Raw genomic sequence first — 14,763 nt, forward strand, 5'->3', positions numbered from 1 at the left:
CTTACTGCAGATGTCTACTGATCAGAGTCTTCTCAGGCAGAAAAGGCGGCTCTCCCCCTTTTTGTAGATGAAGTCTATGATGTTAGACCAGTCCAACTTATTATCCAGGTGTACACCTAAATATTTATACGTCACCACCTCAATGTCCACGCCACAAGTGTTCACTGGCTGAAGAGGGGGTTTGAATCTACGGAAATCTATGATCATTTTCTTTGTCTTTGAGGTGTTGAGGCAATTCAGGAGGCAGTTTTTGTGACTCCAGTCACTGAAGGCACTTATCAGATCCCTGATGTATACAGTGTGAACAGGAATGGAGCCAGGACTGTTCCTTGTGGAGCCCCTGCACTGCTCATTAATGTCCCACAAACACAGTTCCCCAGCCTGAAAAACTGTGGCCTTCCTGTCAGTTGATCTATGATCCAAGAAACACGGGAAGGATCCACTCCCATCTCAGTGAGCTTGTCTTTGAGTATGGTAGGTTGGATGGAGTTGAATGCATTTGAAAAATCAAAAAACATGATTCTCACATAAATGCCAGGTTCAGATGAGACAGGGCATGGTGAAGTATGAAGAGGATGGCATCATCCATTCCAATGTGTTCTTTGTATGCAAACTGCAGGGAATGGAGTTTGTCTTTGACATCAAGCCTCAGTAGGCGTAGAATCAGCCGCTCCAGAGTTTTCATGATGTGTCAAGTAAGGGCAATAGATCTGTAGTCAGGTTGAAGATCCCGTGGAGAGGTTGACACAGTTGCGCAGCAGAGTCTTTAAGCAGCCTTGGACACATGTTAGAAAAGCCTGAAAAAGTGTATTTTACATAATATGTGACCCCCCCAATGTCCTTTAAATAGGTAGATACAGACCATTAACATACTCTCCAGTCTTTAATGATGACCTGGCGGCTGGACTCCTTTTGAGCTGCTTGTGTTGAGTCTGTTTCAAGGGGATTTTAATGTACATGTAGAGAATGCTAAAAAAGCTTTGTCTTTATCAGGAAACAGAGTGATATTTCCCTCACGAGTGCCTGACCAAACCTCTTTTTATTGAATGTTAATGCACAAATAGGCTTTGTTAAATTTGCACTTTTCTAGAATTGGACTCTGTACATGAAAATGAAAATAGCACCAAACCACTGGAGAACATCTTTTATGGTGATAGTTTTATTCCCTGCACCTAATGTTGGACTTTAATCCTGAGACACAATAAAAAGGGCAGAAACTCTTCAACAGCGTCAAAGGATCACTCACCCTTCTACTGTAAGTAAAATGACTTTTTTTGTCTTATATTTCTCATGAAAAGTGACTCAACAAGGTAGATTATGTAGCTAGACCGGTCCAATGGTTCTGATAATGCTAAAGAACATATTTAGGATTCTTTTTTATGATTTAACTTTAAATCAAACCTTTCTGAGTAAATCCAGTGATAGTACAGTGTTATAAGCTGTTCTTAAAGTTAGATGTGCATACTTCTGTCAGTCAATTAAAGACATCAGTGTTAGCTCATGTGTTCAGGTTATATATGGTGTCCTTATCATTGTGTTGCAGGCAGTGGTGGACAATAACAGAGTACATTTACTTGAGTACTGTACTTAAGTACATTTCTTCAGTATTTGTACTTTACTTGAGTATTTGTTTTTTTGGAAACTTATGACTTTCACTCCCCTACATTTCAAAGACAAATATTGTACTTTCCACTCCACTACATTTCTAGGAGGTACTCGTTCCTTTTAGGTTCAGCATAGCTTTGTCATCAGATGTTGGTGTTTTTCTTTTCTAAAATGCAATTGGCCACACGCTGTGCTCTTCACAGGAGGGAACCAATCACAGTCACAACTCACACCTCAGATAGGTTCGGAAATAGGCTATGTCATCCTCACTCTGTGTAGCAAGCTCTCCCACCTTTATTCAAACAAAACTTGGCAGTGGAGATGGCAGGAGAAACTCAAGCTGAAAAACCAGCGCACCCATGGCCATATCTCAGCTCGATGTTTGAGATTTCAGATAAAGGAATGATTCATAGCCAGGTATTAAGCTCCCCCATAGTGAATGTGTGGGAAGAGAAAAAAGGCCCTCCTGTTTTTGGGTAGGAATTTTTAAATAAAATTAAATGATAATAGTTGTCCTTATTGTTTTTGATTGCATTTTTATGGGGAAGTTTTTACAGGTGTTTTTATGGCCTTTTTGTGGCAGAGTGGTTCTACATGTAAGTCAGTCCTTCATTAGGTGGTTTCAGGGAGTAACAAGGTTCTGTAAAAGCACTGAGAAAACAATACAGCAATGTACTGATATTAGAAAATGTACTTTGTACTTTTGAATACTTACATTTTTTTAAATGCATGTACTTTTGAATACTTAAATATTTTTAAAAGTAAGTACTTTAGTTCTTTAACTTGATTAAAACTTCACCGTGGAACTTTTACTTGTATTTGAGTAAGATTTGACCACAAGTATCAATACTTTGACTCAAGTACTGGAGGTGAATTCTTTGTCCACCACTGGTTGCAGGTCTAGGGTTGCCATGGCCCTGTGCTGGACTGAGTGGATGACTGCTTTGCTAGAAGATCACATTTACTGAACTTGGTTTGAAGCTGCACTGACCCTCGAGTGCACAGCCAGCTTTGGTGAAAAAGACATCACCTGAAAGGTAGATCGTTTCCTTTCCATACAGAGAAAACAAGTTAGTGTCATGTAAAAAACAATAAATCAAAAAGAAATCAAAGCTTGGTAAGACTTAAAAGTTCAGGTTTGAGTGTCAAAGTGTCCATCATCATTTTACTGTATTTAAGTTATTTTTATTCAAAGCTACTATGAGACTTTGTTGTTGAGAAAACTGAGTTCCAGATTAAAGTGGAACTATGTAAAGATATTTTATTTTATAAACTCTGAGGGGAATTAGGGTCTTTTTTTAAACTGGAGTAGCAGATTGGCTCTCAAGGTGAATTCATACAGAGGTCATATTTACATGTCAAACACAATATTATGCTAATTCAGTGACTAAAGGAAGAACATACATTTTTGTAATTGTAAGAGATAATACAGTATAATATGATAAATCATGTTATAAAATCCGACATAAAATAGAAATAGAAAAAAGAAATTACACAACATCCAGGTTAGAGGTCTGGAGACCTCCAGAATTAAGCATGAAACACTTCTCTCCTGTATTCTGATTGATTTATGGAGCCAATTTGTGCATTTTCTTCATCACTTTACATTTATGATTTACTGTGTCCTCTTTTGTGTTGTAAATTCTATTGTAGTGTTCATCAGGCAGATTTTTTCTTTATTTTGAATGATGAGCTATATTCACATGTGGATATATATTTATTGAATCACATAAATGTCTCCACACCCTTCTTATCTGTGTTCTAATAGATAGGTGGTCTTATTCTGAGCCTATCAGACCGTATGGCTTTAGAGCAAAGGTAGAGTCATTAAAGTTATTTTAAGTGGCTCCATGCCTTGCACAACGGTCAAAGTCCTGAATGAAAAATGGTCTTACTGTATTTCTCTACAATCCCTGTTATTTTAAATCAGAATTCAATCATAAGAGTCATTTGGTATTGTTCGTTAATCTGTTCACTATACGCAGCCGGTCTTTTATCAGCAGCTCCAACCTGAGATGTTAAAGCTTTTACAACCAATAAAAGTAAAGGTATGAGGTTAATCTCACACATAGGAGAGGGGAAGTGGCTGGGGCCATAACAATTCAAGGTAAAAGATGAACCAAACAGCCATATGAGCTGCTGTTCCCTTTTGTCCTCTTCAGACAGATCAATGGACTCTGATGCCAATTGTACAATGGAGGTCGCGGCTCTCGGCCGACCTTTCAGCCTCGGGATGTTGTACGACTGCCGCAAAGACTCACTCGTCCCTGGTACTGTAGACTTTTCTTTTCATCTCAGATCTTATGATCACTTTTTTCAATATTATGTGCCATTTGCTAAGTATGAGAAGTTTCTCTTTTGCAGGACTGACATTGTGGGACCATGATGACCTGGTAAAACATATCAGAGAGCGACCTCAGAAACACAATGATTTTGAGATTGTTACCTCAGAATTAATTGAAGATAAATCTTCAGCTCTCGATGTTAATGCATCACTGAAGGCAAGTTTCTTGGGTGGACTTGTGCAGGTCAATGGATCAGCCAAATACCTGAACAACAGTAAGACTTCCAAAAACCAAGCCAGGGTAACACTGAAGTACAAAGCAACTACAAAGGTCCAGGAACTGTCCATGAATCATCTTGGAAGAGGAAATGTGAAGCACCCATATGTCTTTGACAAAGGATTAGCGACACACATAGTCACAGGTATCCTTTATGGGGCCCAAGCCTTCTTTGTCTTTGACCGTGAGGTTTCTCAAAATGAAAATCAGCAAAACGTTGAGGGAAACCTGAAGTTGGTCATAAAGAAAATTCCCTTTCTTGCTATTGAGGGTGAAGGTTCACTGAAAATGGAGGAAAAGGACAGGGTAAATGTTGAGAAATTCTCCTGTAGTTTCATTGGAGACTTTTCCCTTCAGAAAATGCCCACATCCTTTGAGGATGCCATACAGGTCTACCAAAGTCTGCCTTCTCTGCTGGGAGCCAATGGAGAGAACTCAGTACCAATGAAGGTGTGGCTGCTGCCACTGACAACTTTAGATTCTTCCGCTGCTAAACTGGTTCGTCAGATTAGTGTTAGTTTGGTGCAAGAATCACAGAAAGTTCTGGAGGACTTCATTGAGCTGGAAATGAGGTGTAATGATGCTCTGAGAACCACCACGGCACAGCAGTTCCCACAGATTGAAAAAAAGATTAAAACATTTAAAGAGATGTGCTCTGAGTTCAAACTTGAGTTCCAACAAGCACTGGCAAAGAAACTTCCATCAATCCGAGGAGGAGGAGAAGAGGAGGCTGGGCTCGCAGAGATCCTGAGTAAGATACATTCTTCTCCATTCAGCAACAGAAACCTGAATGAGTGGATGAACTGTAAAATCAGAGAAATAATGGCTTTAAAGCGTTTTACAAACATGATGAAAAACACAACGGTTGTTTCTGCCCAACATGCTGATGAGGAAATTTTTAGCTCAGACCACTGTGTCTGTTTTGTTTTCACCTCTTTGGGAGTGGATGAACCGTTCCTCTCAGTTTTATCAAACTACTTAAGACAAAAACCAGAATCAGAAAACCCTGGAGATCCTCGTACTCATGATGTAGAGAGGGAACAGTGGTACTCTTCAAAAGAAGTGGTAGATTCACTGAGGACAAAAGCAAAGCTCTTCAGTGACTTTGCAGAGGCCAACCAGGAGAACGTGAACATGAAGTTCCTGACAGTCGGAATGACAAATCAGACACAGAAAGGTTCAAGTGTCTACCTTTATAAAGACGGCTTTCCTGTCACTGAGGACTTTGAGCCGCCGTCAAAGCCTGAAACATTCACAGATAGTGATGTGAACCACAACAGTGTGAAACTGAAGTTTGATCCACCAAAGTTTGGATCAGAGAACATCACCTCCTACTCTGTTGAGTACTGTGTCAGTGGAGAGGAAGGATGGAAACAACAGACAGCAGAGAAATCTGGAGAAATCACAGTGGCTGATCTGAGTCCAAACACAGAGTACATGTTCAGGTGCAGAGCAGTGACCGATGTGGGTGTTGGACCAGCCAATCAAATCAGCAGTCCCATTAAAACCTTACCATGCAGCCCTCCAGGAAAACCACAAGTTCAGTCAAACTCAACTGAGGTATCAGTCAGCTGGGAGAAACCTGCTGAGATTGGAAAAGATGTCCACAATTTGAGCTACATCATGGAGTACACCAAAACAGACACAGAGGAGGATCTCCAGTGGAACCAAAAGAAAACAGGAGCTGAGGAGATGATCATCTCAGGGCTTCAGCCAGAGACAGAATATGCCCTCAGGGTCAGAAGTGATTGTGGTGCAGCTGGAAGAAGCAAGGAGAGTGTCACTGTGAAAGTCTCCACTACCGAATACAATCATCTCACTGAACAATTCAAACAGAGAAGTACAAGGATTAACAATACCTCACCCTCAGTTTACAAACTGACTCTGGAAAAACAAAGAATGAGTATTAAAGGATGTCGATGGTTTAACTTGGGCAAAGAGAGCATGAAGCCAAATCTCACCATAATGCTTATGGGAGCAACCAGATCAGGAAAGTCCACTCTGATCGATGGAATGATCAACTACATTGTTGGTGTGAACTGGAAGGATGATTTCAGATTTAAAATGATTGAAGAGAATGAGTCCAGATCACAGTCTGAAAGCCAGACCTCTGAGGTCACCGTGTACAAAGTCAATCACCAGGAAGGCTTTAGAATAGATCACTCTCTGACCATTGTTGACGCTCCAGATTTTGGAGACACAAGAGACATAGAGAGAGACAGAGAGATCAGAGAAATGCTGAGGAATCTCTTCTCTGAAAGTTCTGGTCTCAGTGACATTCATGCTGTGTGTTTGGTAGTTCAGTCCTCTTTAGCTCAACTCACACCAACAGAGGAACATGTGTTTCACTCTGTCCTTTCGATCTTTGGTAAAGACATCACAGAAAACCTCAGGGTTCTGGTGACATTCGCTGATGGCCAGGTACCACCTGTTCTCAAAGTGATCAATGATTCAGGAGTCCCATGTCCAAAAACAGAAGATGGACAGCCAGTTCACTTCAAATTCAACAATTCAGCTTTGTTTGCTGACAACACATCCTCCGCAGATGGCATGAACTTTGATGAGATGTTTTGGAACATGGGGACAGGAAGCATGGAGAGATTCTTTGTTGCTTTAAATCTCATTGATGCTAAAAGCTTGACAATGACAGAGGAGGTCCTCAGAGAAAGACAACAGCTGGAGAATCCAGTCGAAAAGTTGCAGGAGCAGGTCAAAATTAGTTTGGCCAAACTGGAGGAGATTAAAGAGACGGAGGAAAAACTGAAAGAGTTTGAGGCAGAGATCAAGAGAAATGAGAACTTTGAGATTGAAGTCACTGTCACAAAGCCTGTTCAGGTAGAACTTACTAAGGCAGGAAGTTACTTCTTCAACTGTCAGCAGTGTCATTTCACCTGCCATGATAACCGTCCTTCTAAAGATGACAAAAACAAAATCAGATGTTCTGTAATCAGATCAGACGGCTACTGCACTGTGTGTCCGGGTAAATGTTTCTGGAATGTGCATTTTAATCAGGCTTACAAATGGGAGTACAAACAGGTCAAGGTAAAACAAACTATAGCAGAGCTGAAAAAGAAGTATGACATCGCTAAAAAAGACAAGTCACCCATTGAAGCACTGTTTGGAAAACTGAGGGCTGAATATGAGTCTGTGAAGACCACTGTGAAGGATCTTATCAGGAGTTCTGATCAGTGTCCAACCAGACTCAGGGAGATCTCACTGAAACCAGATCCTCTCTCCACTACAGAGTACATTGACATGCTCATTGAAGGAGAGAAATCTGAGGCCAAACCAGGCTGGAAGAAACGAGTTCAGTCCCTGATGGACTTAAGAGAACGAGCAGAGCTCATGGCTAAGGTTGGCAAAGGAGAGGCACCCCACAGTAGTCTAGCCTAAGGGTTTAGGTTCTGATCAGGGTCCTGCAGACAACAGTACAGATTATAGAAGGGCCTTAACCGACCACAGCAACTCTGGAACTACAACCAAGAAACCAAGACCTAACTGATACCAACATTTGGAATCAAGGATAACACGGCACCTAAGAAACTACTGATGGTGTCTGACTGATAGACAAAGATGAAGGACTGATTCAGTCTGAAAACCAATCACACAGTGATTCTCCAGAACTGATTCTTCACTCTGGAAGACCAAGATTAAAAGTTAAAAAACTGAGGATGTCACAATTTTAAAAATGTATGCATTAAAGGATGGATCTCTGAGATTTCTTTTGTACTAAAACTATCTACATCTTTAATTTAGAATGAAGGAAAACAGATCAAACATGTTCTGTTGATCCTTATGGATCGACTTTAACCCAATATTTGTTTTTCAAACCTACAGTTCAGCTAGTGTTCATTGTGCAGTGTCTTAAAACAAAATTTTTAAATCTCAGCTTTTCTTTTATTTTGTGTGGGTTTTTTCTTCCCTTTACTTCCATTACATTTACACTGAGTTATCTGCTGTTGGATTTTATTTTTTTAATTTAACATGAAGTTTCTTTTTGTTGTTTGTTTGTTTTGGAGATTTATTGACATGAAACCAATCTTACTCCTCATTTTTGTGTGAATTATCTTTTATCTTACTCTCATGTTATCATGTAAAACCTCCCTCTTATAAACAGGGAAATCATTGAATTATCAATAAATCGGTGTTACTAAAACAGTTGTGTTGCCTGATGATGAGTTCTGCTTTTTTTTTAATCTTTCAGGTCAGTTTTACCAAGCACTGTTAAGATGACCTGCATTCATTTTAATGTCCAGCAGGGGGCGACTCCATTGGTCGTAGATAGATAGAGGTCTATAATAAAATGTTCCTGCTCATCAGTTGATTTATTCCCTCTGTAAACATTTTCCAGTGAGTTGATGCTCTCAGTCTCTGGTTCTAGTCTTGTTCTCTACAGCAGGGGTTCCCAAACTTTTCAGCTCAACAGTGAAAGAGTTAAATATATAAATCCCCGAATTTTAATGTTGAACTGAAGGATTTTAATGTGGAACTTATTTTGATCTGTTTTAGTAATTGGAGTGTTTTATTAGTGGATTAGTCAGTTTACTTTCAAATTTAGTTAAAAAAAATTCTGAAGAAAAATCAAATTTATGAAAATGGCAGTCATAATAGTATAGATATTTCTGTAAGAAACAGCTCTTTGTTTTATTTTGTATTTTTGCACCGGCCTGAGCTAAGGTTACTTTACCCTCTGAATGCATAGAAAACAGACTTTTATTTTGAAAGAGGACAAGGGAGCTTGCTCTAAAGCTGTAAAAGCAATTTATCTTCAAAATGATGAGCTCACACACAGTAGATAAAAATCAACGTTAAAGTGTTTATTTGTCTTTGTAGAGGCATTCAGCTCTCACAGACATTAGCCTGGATTTTTATTTTTAAATGCACCATAAAATCATGTTAAGGAGTGTTAAGACGTTTGATGTGGAGAAGTCTGTCAGTGTCTTTAAAGCTGTCAGAACACCTCCACACTTAAAACACACTGAGGCCTCTCCTCTGCATTTACAGTGACTTTAGTGAAGCTCAACATTTAGCAACGCTTCTTTACATTTTGACTTTGCTGACAGGAACAACAAAAGTTCAAGTGTTAACTTCCTCCAGGTCAACAGTGTTTGAACTTTGAGATTTTCAGAATAATTGATCAGTGCATACCCAAACTGACATAAACTATTCTTATGGTTCTTTTTTTCACTATTAAAAGTGTAGTGAGCTTATATTTGTTTTCCTGGGTCTGCACAGAAATGTAAATAATAGTCTTGTCTAATTACACTGATCAGTGTACATTCAAGAATAAAAATGATCTGCTACCATTCACAAGAGTAAACTTGACCAGGTACAAAAACTCTTCACAGTTTGTGACTGAAAGTTATTTATGCTTCTAAACATTTGTTTCCTGATATGGTCTGAAATATGAAGCCGTTAAAGATGAGGTTCTTTTATGAGGACGTTAGGACTTTATCAGTGTTTAACCACCTCAGATCATCAGTAACCAGGGACGTGCACACACATTTGGGGGACAGGGGCTCAAGTGAGAAAAAGGAACTTATTTTGTTTTTTCAAAAACAAAAAGTGAAATATATTATCACATCTCTGTCTCAATTACCAGTTTATTTTAACACCCTCTCACTCACATAATTGTTGAATACTCAACAGATTTCCACAAAATAATCCAATCTCACAGACAGTTGTATACCAGTATAAAGTACTAGTATATTCAGTTATGAGTGTTTTCACAATAGGTTAGATTTCTGATTTCTGAACAAAACTGGCATCTAAAGACTTCATTTTTTTAATCTAGTTGATTACATCTTGATGTAACTCAATTAAAAATTTAATAAAGGAAATAAGAAATTATTTATTTATTTCTAAATATTGTTCAGTCATAATTTTATTGCTGTTTAACTGACTTTACAAAATCTGTTCTTCAGAGTAAATCTGTGACAGATTTTAAAAATTGTTTTAAATTTTTGTGGACATTGTCAGGAACTTTTATGGAAACTTTTGGGCAATTTGTAGAAAAATGTCCATAAAAATTTGAGATGTTTAGGATTTTTCAGAAACTTCGGCTCAAATATTCAGGGATTTAAAAGAAACTTTTGGAAGGGATTTTTCACAAAAAATGTTTTGGGAAATTTTTGGTAATTACATATATATATATATATATACATGTATATATATATATATATATATATATATATACAGGTTTTTTCAACTGAAATTTTACAGTAATATTCAAAAGTTTCAAGAAGGGTGAAATTTTCCAACAATGTCCATTTTTTGATATTATCAGATTTTTTTTTTTGAATGTCTTCATCAGAAATCTCTTTTAGAAATGTAGAAATTAACTGTTTCCCACATGTGTAGTTTGTTGTTATTTAGTAAAATTATCCAATTGTCCTCATGCAGGTATTTTATTGTGTAAACTACTTCCTGTTCAAAGACCAGGCTGTGGTTTTATACTCAAGTCCTACTTATTTCAAATATGCAGAATCAAATCAGAAGGCATGTCAAACTAAAGATGAGGTCTCAGGAGGTTGAATAGAAACTATTACTGTCTGAAATAATGGTCTGGCTTTGGTTCCACTTCTCCTCCTCTTTGCTCCAACGATCCATGACCCTCTGGCGCCCCCTGGTGAAAATCCTAAACAACACTTAGTTAACCCTGCTCATGAAATACTGATGTACTTTTACATGAGCAGGGTTTTGGTGATGAATTGGTTCTTGAACCGGGGGCATTATTCTGTTTTTGCAGACAGAAGTTGAGTATTTGCTAACTCCAACACACATTTTTATTAAGTACATTTTAACCAGAGTAATCATACTTTTACTTGAGTGCAATAGTCAATTTTCACCTCTGCTTGAACTAACATGAATATAAATGAATATGAACTTATCAACAGGAAAAAATAACTTTTCATGGCTCTTTAAAGGAAATAAGTGAACAGTTTAAAGGTAAATGTTTGATAACACAAGATTTAGAGATTTTAGACCTATTCCCTGAGCTGCCTGAGAGTTTTAAAGTGAAATGACTGGTTAAGGTGCAGTGATGGACTTATTCTACATCACTGTGGCTGCAGGGAGATGCACATCTGGATTATTTTTTTTTCCAGCACAATTTGGCACACTCACAAGTGTTCAATGGGGTTGAGGTCAAGACTGCTGGTAGGCCGTTCCATCCTCTCCACTCCTAAATTCTGGGAGTAGTCTCTGATAAACCTTGCTCTGTGGGGGCAAAAGAGCATTTTATAATTTTAGGCCTTTATTCTGGAGTCATTGCTTCAAATTTGAAGTTTTTCAGACATTTTACCATATTTGGCATGAGGAGAAATCACATGCTTTTCCTGTGTCTTCTATGGGCACTAATGTAACAAATTATTAAAATAATTAAACAGCAAAAACATTTTTCTTTTAAATGCACAAAAATCAAAGTTGTGGCTCATTATTAACATCCTGAAGACTTTGATAATCCCGTACAAAACTATTCAATTTTTTTTTTTTTTTTTAATCGCCAACATCAGGGTTTTTGCACTTAAACCAGCATTGAAAGGGTTAAATTCCTCAAAACAAATTATTTTTTGATAACTAGGATCAGGTCTGGTCTTGTTTAAAAATGAATACTAAAAGAGATAATCTCCTTCGAGGAAATCCAATTTGCATGTTGTATGTGAAAAATAATTCTTTTTTTTTTTTTTTTTTTTGACCAACATTAGGACATTTTCCACACTTATCTGGCATTTTAATTGTTGAATTGCTTTTTAAAAAATGTCAGTATTTGATATTTATGATCAGGTCTGATCCTGATTCAAATCTTAATGCAAGTAAGGTAGTATTTTTTTATTGTTATGTGTGGCATTCATTCATGGCTTCAAACATTCTTATTGGAACAATTAATTAAAATCTTGAAATAAAAAAATGTATGCATAGAAATCAAAGTTGCTGATCATTTGTATTAGGGGAATATTATAAAAAATTTTGTGACGTTTTATTCTAAAACCAGGGGTTTAGGGTTACTTCTATTACTAAAAAAATAAAATCAGTGTTCGATATTAATGACAAGTTCTGATGCTGATAATAATAATCTTAGTGCAAAAAAATATAATTTAATTTTTTGCACCTGCGTGTCATTTTTTAAACTCCAAAATTATAATTTAAGATAGATAGATAGATATTTTTGAATATAATGTAATGACGTCACATCACGCAGTACTAACGACCGTTATTCTGCCTTTTCTGTCTTTGACCGTTGCTGTGGCCGAGAGTTCAGTTTCCAGTTGGATTAGCCGTTTCTCTTTGTCCTAGTGACATTACTCCTGTGGGACAGCTGTAAATTTCTCAACTCTAAGTTTTTGGCTGTGGCAGTTAGAAAAAGTATCTAAAGGTTTGTTCTTAACAAAAACGCTTGTTGTTAATCGTCTGAAACGTTTCATCTGGGATGCTGCAGATCCACCGAGGAGACATCTCTAACGGCTGACTCTAGCTACGAGGATGCTAAATGCTAGCACACAGAGGACATCATGATGGGACAGATGGGGGATTTTAGGACGGAGAGGATCGCGACAAGGGAGACTGGCCGACTGAGCAGCGGTAAAACTGTAAGTTAGCACCGTTAGTTGAAATTAAACTACTTAAATAAGTTAGGTTGTGTGTGCTGTTGGCTAATGTTAGCTGTGGTTTAAGAGGCAGCTGTTAGCTAGCATGACTTGCATTTTTTAAAGCAGCTATGATGAATCTGCCTTTTAACCGTTTTTTTTTCTTACAGTGGAGGTATTTAATAAATCCAGATGTGTGTTTTTTTACTGTTGGTTGTTTTTTAAGTGTTGTTGGTTTAGAGAACTTTTCTTATACATTTATTTGTCCATATTTTAAAAGGATTACTGTAATATTAGACTTTACTCTGATACAGAGGGCTACATGTGACGTCACAGGCAGCGCGCATCTGCCGTTCCAGCCGCTGATTGGCTGAAAGTTCATCCTGGTGATAGAAATCAGTGGAGAGTAATCAGTAAACAGCTTTATTTCAGCTGGAAAGTGCTGCCATTTTAATATCTACATGTTAATCGTGTATTCTATTATTTTGTATTTTCGTATATTTCTGCCCTATATCAGCCCTTACTTAACACATGGCCCTGTTAACGTGGCAGATAGTTCATTTGTAGTTTATTTGTACATTTAGTGATTTTAATAAGGTTAAATATGTGGGTCATGATGATATAGTGATGGATTTTTATTATTTTTGATTTATTGTAACCTTGATTTTAATAAATAGAGAGGTTAGACCAGGGGTTCTCAGCCTTTTCAGCCCGTGACCCCCAACACAATGGTGCCAGAGACCGGGGACCCCCAATGTACCTGAAGGTAGTTGAACACAGCCATGAACAATTTAGAATAGTCATGTGCAAAACAGGTCATCCTTAAAGGGGGATAAATGGGAGAACTTTCTGGAGGTCGTTCATGTAGTAAATAGCCTCCTCGAAAATGTAAATCCCATTTGTTGAAAAAAGAATTAAAATGGTTTAAAAATTGCTCCAATGGGTTAATAATGGCAAAACATTGTGGAAAAGGTGGTGAAATTGGATTTTAAAAGTAGCAGAAATTGTTTAGAAGTGGCAAAAATTAGATCATAATGATAAAGGCAAAATGGGTTAAAGTGGCAAAAATGGGCATAAATAGAGGTAAAAATGAATTAAAATGTGGCTGAAATTGCTTTAAACTGGCTAACTGTGAAAGAAAGAAAAGGCAGATACTGGTTGAAATTGGTTAAACTAGTAGAAATAGGCATATCAGTGGTGAAATGTGGCTAAAATGTGAAAAAATTGTGTCTTAAAAGGGGTTAATAGTATCAATAATGGGTCAACAAAGGCAACATTAAGTAGCGCTGACAGCTTTAATTCGGTTGGTCGATTAATTGGTCGAAAAGCTTTAGTTCGACCAAGATCACCCTGGTTGGCAAATCGACAGAGAGATGTGCTGCTGGGAACAGGAGCAATGCAGCTCTAGGAATTACAGGTAGAGAAGCACACAAAGCTACCGGAGTGGGATATTTTCTGACATTTTACATTACTAACGGTCAGAAACAACACATCAACTCATCACAAAGTTGCAGGCTGTTTATATTGAAGTGGCGCTGCTGAGTGTCTCTGCTCCGCCCTCCCTCACTGCATTAACTCCCACGGTCAGTTTAATTCACCTGTCGGGTGATTCTCATGAAGAGAAAGTACGCTATGTCTGTGATGATTATTTGGACATAATTATGAAAAGTGATAATATTTAACTTTTATTTGAAAATACACTATATCTGTTATGAGTCCAAATTCATTATTTGGTAGGAAAACAGTATTTATGGGTTTTTTAAATAAATTATTTCATAAAAAAATTCATTACCGTAATGTGTCCAGTGAAAAACAATCGCATTTCCCCTTGATTTAAAATAAGAAATATTTAATAAAATTCATAAAAATTACTCCTACTTTGTTCAAAACTGTATAATAAACATATTATAATCATATCTTATGGTTCCCAATAGCATATAAAAATCTATTGTGAAAAACAGAGTGTCCAGACACGCATATTTCATTACCGTTGCACTGTGTTTACAGTCTTG

General features: G+C 37.5%; 1 protein-coding gene across 5 annotated transcripts; it reads left to right on the forward strand.

Annotated features, from left to right (window-relative positions):
• The first annotated feature begins 292 nt into the window (after nucleotides 1–292).
• On the forward strand, nucleotides 293–8,306 carry LOC121520703. 5 transcript variants are annotated; one of them, XM_041804283.1, is made up of 5 exons: nucleotides 293–1,255; nucleotides 2,504–3,423; nucleotides 3,609–3,653; nucleotides 3,768–3,875; nucleotides 3,970–8,306. In XM_041804283.1, the coding sequence occupies exons 4-5, from the start codon at nucleotides 3,776–3,778 to the stop codon at nucleotides 7,557–7,559; spliced, it is 3,690 nt and encodes a 1,229-aa protein (XP_041660217.1). In that variant the 5' UTR covers nucleotides 293–1,255; nucleotides 2,504–3,423; nucleotides 3,609–3,653; nucleotides 3,768–3,775; the 3' UTR covers nucleotides 7,560–8,306. The 5 variants fall into 5 exon arrangements, with proteins under 5 accessions (XP_041660217.1, XP_041660214.1, XP_041660216.1 ...); XM_041804280.1 differs by having other exon boundaries at nucleotides 2,504–2,642; nucleotides 3,374–3,423; nucleotides 3,591–3,875; XM_041804282.1 differs by having other exon boundaries at nucleotides 2,504–3,653.
• The last annotated feature ends 6,457 nt before the right edge of the window (nucleotides 8,307–14,763 follow it).

This window comes from Cheilinus undulatus, linkage group 13 (genome assembly GCF_018320785.1).
Source record: "Cheilinus undulatus linkage group 13, ASM1832078v1, whole genome shotgun sequence".
NCBI lineage: Eukaryota > Metazoa > Chordata > Actinopteri > Labriformes > Labridae > Cheilinus > Cheilinus undulatus.

Coding starts and splice junctions, on each gene's coding strand:
- LOC121520703 (XM_041804279.1), top strand. CDS start 3,737: ATGAGCTGCTGTTCCCTTTTGTCCTCTTCAGACAGATCAATGGACTCT. Junction 3,876..3,969: donor CAAAGACTCACTCGTCCCTG/GTACTGTAGACT, acceptor TCTCTTTTGCAG/GACTGACATTGTGGGACCAT.